Genomic DNA, 9,818 nt, shown 5'->3' on the forward strand with positions numbered 1-9,818 from the left:
GCCCCCTTCCTGGCTGGCCCTCCCCACCCGCCGGGGTCCAGGCAGCTCCGCCCGCGGCGGCAGAGGGCAGGTCCCTGCCTTCCTTCCCCAGGGCAGCGGAGGAAGACGCCGTTCCCCAAATGCTGGCGCCTTTTACTCCTCTGTGCCGTTTGGGGTTCCAAAGACTCTAAGCTCCTATCCCCACCCTGGCCCAGCCCTCCTGTGTGCAATGAAGGGGTGGAGTTTGATATGGCTGGGTCCTAGGCCCATCCTCCCCAGCTCCTCACCCTCTGCAGCCCCGGGAACCTGGGACTCAGGGTAGGTGAAGTCTAGCCAGAAGTTGGTGGCTCTGACCTGCCTCCACCGAGGGCTGCGGTTCCAGGGCCCTAGGCCTCTAGGGTCACTCGGCTGCACAACCAGGCAGAAGCCTGCTGTCACGCCATCCTTGAGCAGGCCCCTGCGTGGCGTCCCAAGGCCTTCCCCACCTATGCCTTCCGGGTCCACAAGGGTGGCCACACAGCCACCCAAGTCCCGGGCAAAGGCCAAGACACCAAAGGCTGGGCTCATGGGGCCACGCCCAGCCTGCTAGATGGCGCTGGGAGAGGGGACTGCAGCACTGAGCTGGGTCTCACCCATGGTGGAAGCCAGGCCTGTTCCCTTGACTCTGCTGCCCAGGTGCTGGGGGAGGGAAACAGCAGCGTCCCCTCTCTGAGGAGTCAGACATGGGGTGTATTTGGAAACTTCCAGGACCAGTTCAGAGTTTAGGGCATTGTTAGGGCATGAAGGCGTGTTAGGGAGTGGCTTAAGTGAACCGGCATTTCCATCCTGCCAGGCACCACCGCCAATCCAGAGGAAGAGCCCTCTAGGACCAGACTGGCTGACAGTACCTCCAGCTGTGGGGGACAAGGCCCTGTGCTGCCCCCTGGTGGCACCATGTGAAGTGTGCAGGGCTCCCAGCTGCCAGAACTCACCCCTTTCTAGTACTCACAGCTGGAAGACTGGGGGCCTGGGAGGGGCAGGGTCCCACCCAAGGTCAAAGGACAGCAGAGGCAGGGCAAATCCAGGTTCAGTCAGCCTCTCCCTTCTCTGCATCTCCTCTTCTTCTTTCTGCCTGGCCCAGCCAGGGCTAGCAGAAAAACCAGACCCAGAAAGGCTCAGAGATGAGAGAACAACTCCAAATCATCTTTTATTTATATAAAAAGGGCATATTTAGCAAAAGACACTGAGAAAAGAGTTACTATGGTCCATGAGACCAGGCAGGAAAGTGCAGGTCTTCTAAGCCCCTGCTAGGGGAGAAGGAGGCCTGTGACAGTGGCGAGAAGTGCTTGGGAAGTGCTGAATGGTGGGGGCTGCAGGAGGGAGAAGGCTCCAGCTGGATCAACACTTTTGGCAGGTCATGGGTGGGACTCACAGTGACCTCACTGCTAACTCTTATAGGAGGCAGTCAGTGTTGCCAACTGGAGTGAGATCCGCCCCCTGGTTCCTGGAGGGCACCCACCAAGGGACACAGGACAGGAAGCCCAGGATGGTTAGTGCAACTCAGGGCGAAGGCCAGGGAGAAGCAGGTGCTCTGCAGTGGCCAAGAAAGGTCCAGACGCTGAGGCTGAGGCGCTTCTTGTTACGTGCGGGCGTTCCGCTCTGTCTCTGCCAGGCACTCTCTGACTAGGGCCCGGGCATGGATGATGCCTGGGGTGAGGGTGAGATGAGGATGGGGAAACAACATACAGGGTCTCAGCGACCTCCACAGCTCCACCCTCACCCTCCAGGGGAAGAACCTTCCCTCCCCACTCGCTTTCCTTTCAGCAAGAACAACTTAAATCTAATGAGGGGCTGGATGAGATCAGAAGTTTGGCTAATACTCAAATTTGCCCTGTTGAAATACAAATTCACAGGTTCTTCCCTGGAAATCGACGCAATTCAATTCAAAACACCTCTCTGGGCAGTGATACTGGCCCTAGTCTAGACTTGGCATCAGGCCTGCAGATGGCCTTCCTTCCCTAATGAAGGACTTCCCAGTTCCAGTATCCTGAGCAGGGCGGGCCTGGACTCACTTACCTCTCTTTAGACGCTCCATGGCGCTCTTGCTGCCAGCATAGGTGGGCCGGATTTCTTTGCCCATCTCCTCTATGACCGACAGCAGGTCTGTGTAGGTGCTCTGGGAGCCCTGGGCGCCAGGTGGCTTCATTGCCTATGTCAAAAGAGAACAGGCAGTGAGCTCAGGCCTTGGGGGAGCGGGGCATCTAGTCCCCATCCATAAGCAAGCCCTTGGCCCCACTCACCTGCACATAGCCCATGGAGGGAGGTCCAAAGTCGTTAAACAGTGGTCTGAAAGGGGCAGCAGCCCCTGGCACCGAGCCTGACGGCGATGGAACACTTCCGGCTGCAACAGGCGCGAGTAAGAGGTCAGCGCGGGGCAGGGACGCCTCCTCCCAGCTTTCCAAGCCCGGGACGGGTTCGCCCGATTCCCTCCAAAGGGAAGCTTCATTCCATGCCGATCAACTTCAGGGACAAACCCCTCCCCCTGCGCTCCACCTACACACCCTTACGTGACCACGCCCACTTCACAGGCCAGCAAACTGAGGCTCAGGGAGGGTAGGCGGCAGGCCCAGTGCTGCAGAACTCAGGCCGTCTTCTCTGCGCGACCTCGACCGCCCGGGCAGGCGAGCAGGGGTGGAGCTGGATCCTCACCTGTAGGGACCGGGGTGCCCGGCCCAGGAGTGCTGGAGCCCGGGGTGCTGCTGGGGGCGGGGGCGATGGGTTTGTAGGACATCCCCAACTCCTGGGTGCGGCGGACGCCAGCCGGCCGCTCCTCCGGGGTTGGCTGCCGGGCCTCCCAGCCGCGCTCTGATTGGCAAGCGGGCAGCACGCCCCTGGTAAATAGATCTCTGGCCGGAAGGGCGGGCGGGCACGACGCTCCCTCACTCCCGATTGGCGCGCACAGCTGTCACTCGAGCCTCCTTATTGGCTGAGACCTGCCCCAACAGGTCGCAACCGCTGCCGATTGGCCTCCGCCTTCCGGACCTCGCACCTGTCTGCTCCGGATTGGGCGGTGGCCGCCGCCCTCGGCAATTGGCGAGTTCGCGGCCCGGGCCGGCGCGCTCTCAATCCGATTAGTCCCAAGACCGAGAGGCGGGGCTCGGATCCCGGAGCCGGTCTGGGCTGCCGCGGGTCGTGCCGGCGGGGTCTTCCCTGTGGCGGGCACCGCACTCACGCCTCCCTCGCGCTGCTTCGCGGGTCAGCTCCACGACGCCCAGTCTCGGTCCAGCGGGGGTTGCTGCAGCCGTCGCCGCCGCCGCGCGCGCCTTCACTTCGGCTCCGGTGCTGAGGACGCGGGGCTTTGACGTTCGCGGCCCCGCGCTTCACCCCCTGCGCTTTTACGTCACCTTTCACCGGTTCAACACCCTTTCCCCGATCTGCGCATGCGCCCGCCTAAGGCCTCCGCTGTTCTCATGGCAACGGGTCCCTCAAAACGTCATCGCCCGCGGCTCTTCCTCCGGATGGGCTCGTCCTCAGGTCCAGGCTGGCGTTAGGTCCAAGGACGACTTGAAAGACCCCTCAACCCGCACCCCCAAGGCCCCCCGACCCCGCCTCAGATGACAGTAGCCGGAAGGGCTAACCTTCCTTGAATGCCTACTGTGTGCCCTGGGCCAAGCGGTGCGGACAAGGGCACCGGCTGGGTCAACTGACTGGGATCAACCCTCAGCACCCCGCTAGCGATTTTCTTCTGGCCAAATGGCTCCTCTCAACATGCCTCAGTTTCCCCATCTGCAATGGAAAATAACAATAACCCTCTCATAAGGTTGCTGTGAGTTACATGAACATTCATAAAGTGCTTATTGTTTCACTCTCCTCTTTCCTGTCCCGCTCCGGTGCTCCAAAGCCTTTCCTTTCCACCACCCAGTCCCCCCCCACAACCCTCATTTCTCACAAACTTAGATCTCAGACCCTCCTCCACCCCCACTAATCCTTTCTCCCGGGCTCTTTCCCCAAACCTCTCTGCCCTTGTGTCCCCTTCATATCCCTGGCTCTGTAGGTTTTATTCATCCACAGGACATTCGTTCATTCATTCACTCATCCAACAGGCATTTTCTGACTCCTTCCTCCACCGCAGGCCTCGTGCTGAAGGCGAGGATATGTAAATGAACTGCCATGACCTCTGTCCTCAAGGGGCTCCTATCTCCGGAGACAGGAAAGCAAAGGCACACGTAGCAGTAAGACAGTGGCCACAGTGGAGACCGGGTTAGGTGCATTGGAACTTAGAGGAGGGGGCCTGCCTGGGGACATCATAGACATCTTCTCAGTGGCATTTGAGAAGGTGGGGATGGGGATGGAGGGTGGCACTGCAGGTAGTGGGACTGGCATGTGCAAAAGCGTGGAAGTGTGAAAGAAGAGCACGTGTGTTTGGAGAACGAGTCATTTTTTCGCAGGAGGGTTCATTGGGAAGCGGGGCAGATCAGCAGAGACAACAGCAGGGGCAGGAGGGGAACCTCAGGAGCCCAGATGTGAGGAAGCTGAGCTGATCACTGTTTCCAGGGTTTCCCTGACTTCGGCCATTCGGGAAGCTCTTTCATGAATCTTGCCATCTATTTCATATTTCCTTTAAATCATCTCAAATAAAACCTCAAATATTTATTTATTTATTTAATTATTTTTTAAAATAAAGATGACCAATAAGGGGATCTCAACCCTTGGCTTGGTGTTGTCAGCACCACGCTCACCCAAGTGAGCTAACCGGCCATCCCTATATAGGATCCGAACCCGTGGCCTTGGTGTTATCAGCACCACACTCTACCGAGTGAGCCATGGGCTGCCCTAAACCTCAAATATTTAAAAACCTCAAATAAAAAGGAAAAGCAATAATGTCCATTTACTCCTGTGCTCAATATACTCTATTGTTTTTTAATACATATTCAAATTATACTACTGTTTGTTTGTTTGTTTGTTTTGGTGGTTAGCTGGTGTGGGGTATACTACTGTTAAAAAGAGTTGATCTAGTCACCCAAGATCTTCCACCCGCTACCAGTGGCACTGAGGCTGAACTCTGGAGACATCTGCTGTGGAGACGGGGTGAAGAGGAGATACTGGGGCTACTCCTCTGTAGGGAACCCCCAAGCTCCCCCCCCCCCGCCACTCCTCCTTCCAAACCTTAGACCTTTCTACCGTCTCTGTTGCCTGTTGTGTTAGTCTGCCCTGGTGGACTAATACACAGACTGGGTGGCTTAAACAACAAAAATGTATTTTCTCACAGTTATAGAGACTGGAAGTCTGAAATCAGGGTGCCAGCGTGGTCGGTTTCTGGTGAGGGCTCTCTTCCTGGCTTGTAGGTGGCTGCCTTCTGGCTATACCCTCTTATGGCTTTTCCTAGTTTCATGGAGAGAGAGAGAGAGCTCTCTGGTGTCTCTTCTTATAAGGACACTAATCTATCAGATCAGGGTCCCACCCTTATGACCTCATTTAACCTTAATTACTTCCTTGGAGGCCCAACTCCAAATACTAACTGGAGGTTAGGGCTTCGGCATATGAATTTGGGGGGATGCAAACATTCAGTCCATAACACCTATGTTGGAGGAAGATGTATGCTTGGGAGGTGACCGTGGGGCTGGACTAAAGCACTTTTAGGTGTTTTCCTCCTCCTTGGAGCAGTGGGGCTGTGGCAGGAGGAGCATAGAGTTCTCTGAGGGAGATTGAAAGTGACAACTGTGCCTCTCCCAGAGAGAGGACCCTACCCTCCCAGCGGGGGTAAGATAAGAACAGTCCTCTGATGGAATGCTTCAGGGGCTCCCCTCTTCTCTCAGCCCTAGGGCCTGAAGCTCACCCCCTGGACTTTGGAGCCTTTCAGCATGACAGCCTCCATATCAGAAGTAGAAAAGTGGGGTCCACAGGCTCAGTTCAGCCCACAGATGGTCTTGTTGGCCTATCCAATGATTTAAATTAAAATTTTGTATTAGTGGCTAACTTTGTATTTCTATACAATTATTTCAACTTTGCCATATGATTGAAAAGTTTTATAATAAAATGTTGAAAAATAAATGCACGAACACCAAGGAGCTACCACTATACACTTGTTAGAATGGCTAAAATCCCCAAACTGGCAATACCAGCTACTAGCGAGGTTGCAGAGCAACAGGATCTCTCATTCATTGCCGCTGGGAATGCAGAATGGTAAAGCCACATTGGAAGACAGTTCGGCCACTTCTTCCAAAATAAATCAACTCTTACCCTAGGATCCAGCAGTTGTGTTCCTGGGTATTGACCCAACTGATTTGAAAACTTATGTCCCCACAAAAACATGTGCATATGAATGCTTATAGCAGTATTAGAACCTCCGAAACTGGAAGCAACTGAGATGCCCTTCAATAGGGGAATGCTATATCCATGCAATGGAATGTTATTGAACAATAAAGGGAAATCACCTAACTAGCCACGAGAAGACACAGCTAAATCTTAAATGCCAAGTGAAAAAGGCCAGTCTGAAAAAGACGCATACTGTATGATTCCAATTGTATGACATTCTGGAAAAGGGAAAATTATATAGACATTTAACAGATTACTGGTGGCCAGGAGTAGTGGGGAAGGGGTAGGATTGAATAGGTGAAGCCTAGGGCATCTTTTTTAGGGGAGTGAAACTATTGTATATGATACAGTAATACTGAATAGAAAACATTAAGCATTTGTCAACATGTAAACTTTATTTATTTTTGGCAGCTGGCAGTCTTGGGGAACCAACAGTTTTTTTTTTTCTTTTCTATCTTTTTTGGCTTTGTGTGTGTGTGTATGGCTGGCTGGTATGGGTAACTGAACCTGTGACCTTAGTGTTACAAGGCTGTGCTCTACCAACTGAACTAACTGGCCAACCCCTAAACCCTTGGCCTTGGTCTTACAAGGCCTCTAACCAACTGAGCTATCTGGCCAGCCCTGCGAGTAAACTTTAATTATGCAAAAGAATAATAATAATAATTTAGAAGGTTGGTTGACCCCAGGATGGAAGAAAAATGTGACCAAGGTATGTGTAGAGCTAGGGCTGGGTCTGGAGCTCACAGACCCCTCAAGCCCATTCACAAACACTTCACATGCAGGTTTGTGAGCTAGGTAACAGGAAAAGGCCCTTGGAGCCTTGGTTGAAGAAAGAATAGTCTTTACTCAGCACCCACACGTCTAAGAGCTAGGCAGTCCAAAGAGAACTGAGCAGCTGCCAGCAAAGTAAACATGCTCTATTTTTATTTTTTTTATATTTTATTTTATTTTTTTTTAAAAAGATGACCGATAAGGGGATCTCAACCCTTGGCTTGGTGTTGTGAGCACCACGCTCAGCCAGTGAGCTAACCGGCCATCCCTATGTAGGATCTGAACCCATGGCCTTGGAAACATGCTCTATTTTTAGACATGAGCTCTGCCAAGCCTCTGCTTCACACACTGAAGAACACATGAATAGCAACAAACTAAAAAGGTACAGGGGCGTGCATGCGCACTAACTCCACCCCCACACAACTCGTTTACAAAGAATGTGCTGCACCACCCCCAACCTGATGGAGGCGAGGGGGGCTGACCAAACTACACCATTTTCCTCACAGTATGTAGCTGTCTTACAAATGTACAAAACAACCTTACTGTAGGGGAAGGGGGAGTAGGTGCTGACCTGGAAAGGAGTGGAGTCTGGAGGACTAAAGGCAGAAGAAGCTGTACACAAGCACTGTGCTCTAGGTGACAGGGTGGCTTCCCACTGGAGCTGGACAATTGGGCAAATGGGGGGTGAATGGTATAGTCAGGTTTCTCAAAGCTGGAATGAGAAGATACAGACAAGCAAGGAGAGAGGCTAGAATGATCCGCGTGGTACTGGATTGGAGTTGGAGGCTTCAGTATGAACTCATGTATAGCTTAATACACATCCGGTTGCTTACATACGGAAATGTTTACAAATGTGTGTACGCACAGGTACGTACATAAAGCTCCTTGCTCTGTTAGCTGAGAGGGACTAGAAGCAAACTCCCTCCTCCCCTCCCAGTAGCAACAAGCAACCTAGTACCCAGATCTGGGTTTCTAATACCGTTCTCAAGTAAAATGGAGTAGGGCTTCTTGGAGAAATGGCTGATTCTAGGACCGGGTCAGGAAATATTCAAGATGATCCTGGAGTGTCTTGCAGGCAGTGCTATGGGTTGAATATGTCACTCCAAAAGTTCATGTGTTGGAAACGTTTTTTTATTGAAACATAATTAATTGCACATACCTCTGGGATACAGCATTGAATAATAATACCTGTGTGCAATAAGTGATGCTCAAATCAGGATAATTAGAATCTTCAGCATTACACAATGTAATCATTTTTTGTGGCCCTTTAACTGATTTCTCACCATCTACCCCCACCCCTGACCCTTTTCCACTTCTAGTAGCCTCAGTTCTGTTCTCTCTTTTTGAAAGTTCCATGTGTTGGAAACTTGATCACAGGGTGGGAAATCCGATTATGGCATTTGAAAGGTGGAAACTTGGGCTGGCCAGTTAGCTCAGTTGGTTAGAATGGGGTGTTATAATACCAAGGTCAAGAGTTCGGATCCCTGTACTGGCCAGCCACCAAAAATAAATAAATAAATAAATAAATTAATAATTGCTAAAGTGAACCTTTAAGAGGTGATTGGATTGTGAGGATTATGCTCTCCTGAATGGGTTAGTCCATTTATGGCGTAATGGCTAATGGTTTAATGGGTTATCAGGCAGTAGACTGGTTGCTTTATAAGGAGAGCAGGTGTAGAGCTAGGGCTGGGTCATGTTTAGCATCTCCTCGTAACACAGGCTTTAAGGTTCGTATTCGCAGCCTAAACCCTCCAACTGTTGTTTGCAGGTGCAAACCATAAAGTGCATCCATGCCCAAGATGTACTCAGCTACTGGGGACATATATACAGTATACACACGAGGGGGCAATCGTCCTTTCTTTTTTTTTTTAAAGATGACCGGTAAGGGGATCTTAACCCTTGACTTGGTGTTGTCAGCCCCATGCTCACCCGGTGGGCTAACCGGCCATCCCTATATGGGATCCGAACCCGGGGCCTTGGTGTTATCAGCACCGCACTCTCCTGAGTGAGCCACGGGCCAGCCCCGAGGGGGCAATCTTCCTATGCCCAATGGCAATGACACAGCTTTGACCTTAGTAGTGTGTCCTCCATAGCCATCTATATGAACTGTAGCCCCTGGAAACTTACCTGGATTGCCATATGTCAGGCTACATTCTGTGCCTGTATCTACCAACGCCAAAACACACTGCACATTAGTCCTTGACCAGTGTATTGCCAAATCAACATGAGGCCTCTGGTCCTTGCCTGCCCCCAAAAGATGAGCACCTTGGCCTGCTGCCTAGTCAAAATGGAACAGTTCATCCGCCTCCTTGGGAGCAACCAAGAAATCCTTTAAGACCACAGAGCGCACTTTGCTACCTGTTTCTGGACGTTTCGTGAAACGCTGTTCAGGGCGCAATTGCTGCCACAAGGCAAACAGGACTGCATTTGGCTGCTGGTCAATATTCTTGCTATCAACCCCTGCTGGAAGCAAGTCAAGCCACATCTGCTTATGGCTAGTCTTGCTTGGTCCCCTCAGGATAAGATCCTGAGCATTTCTTGGGGGTTTGGTCTTAGCCACCTTTTGGACCCCTTTTGCTTGTCTTTTCTCCTCTACCTCACCCAGGCTAGCTATCGTGGTCGTTACCTCATGTATAGGATGACCAATGTATGGGGCCAGTATGGCCATCAGTGACCGAAAGGACGTTGATGGAGCATTTTGCAGCACTATGACTCTCATGCTGCCTGTAAAACTTTCATCATCTGGGCCATGAGTGTTCACATTAAACCTGGAC

At 52.0% G+C, this 9,818-nt stretch overlaps 1 protein-coding gene across 2 annotated transcripts; it reads right to left on the minus strand.

The window, feature by feature from the left end:
* Positions 1 to 1,140: 1,140 nt before the first annotated feature.
* Positions 1,141 to 2,878, minus strand: CDK2AP2 (cyclin-dependent kinase 2 associated protein 2). 2 transcript variants are annotated; one of them, XM_008572103.1, is made up of 4 exons: positions 2,668 to 2,878; positions 2,259 to 2,359; positions 2,035 to 2,167; positions 1,141 to 1,665 (listed from the first exon to the last, which is right to left on the minus strand). In XM_008572103.1, exons 1-4 carry the CDS (start codon positions 2,747 to 2,749, stop codon positions 1,598 to 1,600), a joined length of 384 nt encoding a protein of 127 aa, XP_008570325.1. In that variant the 5' UTR covers positions 2,750 to 2,878; the 3' UTR covers positions 1,141 to 1,597. The 2 variants fall into 2 exon arrangements, with proteins under 2 accessions (XP_008570325.1, XP_008570326.1); XM_008572104.1 differs by lacking the exon at positions 2,668 to 2,878 and adding an exon at positions 2,520 to 2,652.
* Between the last annotated feature and the right edge of the window lie 6,940 nt (positions 2,879 to 9,818).

This window comes from Galeopterus variegatus, unplaced genomic scaffold, assembly GCF_000696425.1.
Source record: "Galeopterus variegatus unplaced genomic scaffold, G_variegatus-3.0.2 Scaffold752, whole genome shotgun sequence".
NCBI classification, from domain to species: domain Eukaryota; kingdom Metazoa; phylum Chordata; class Mammalia; order Dermoptera; family Cynocephalidae; genus Galeopterus; species Galeopterus variegatus.

Coding starts and splice junctions, on each gene's coding strand:
- CDK2AP2 (XM_008572103.1), bottom strand. CDS start 2,749: ATGTCCTACAAACCCATCGCCCCCGCCCCCAGCAGCACCCCGGGCTCC. Junction 2,360..2,667: donor GGGCACCCCGGTCCCTACAG/GTGAGGATCCAG, acceptor CGCCTGTTGCAG/CCGGAAGTGTTCCATCGCCG. Junction 1,666..2,034: donor CATGGAGCGTCTAAAGAGAG/GTAAGTGAGTCC, acceptor CCCTCACCCCAG/GCATCATCCATGCCCGGGCC.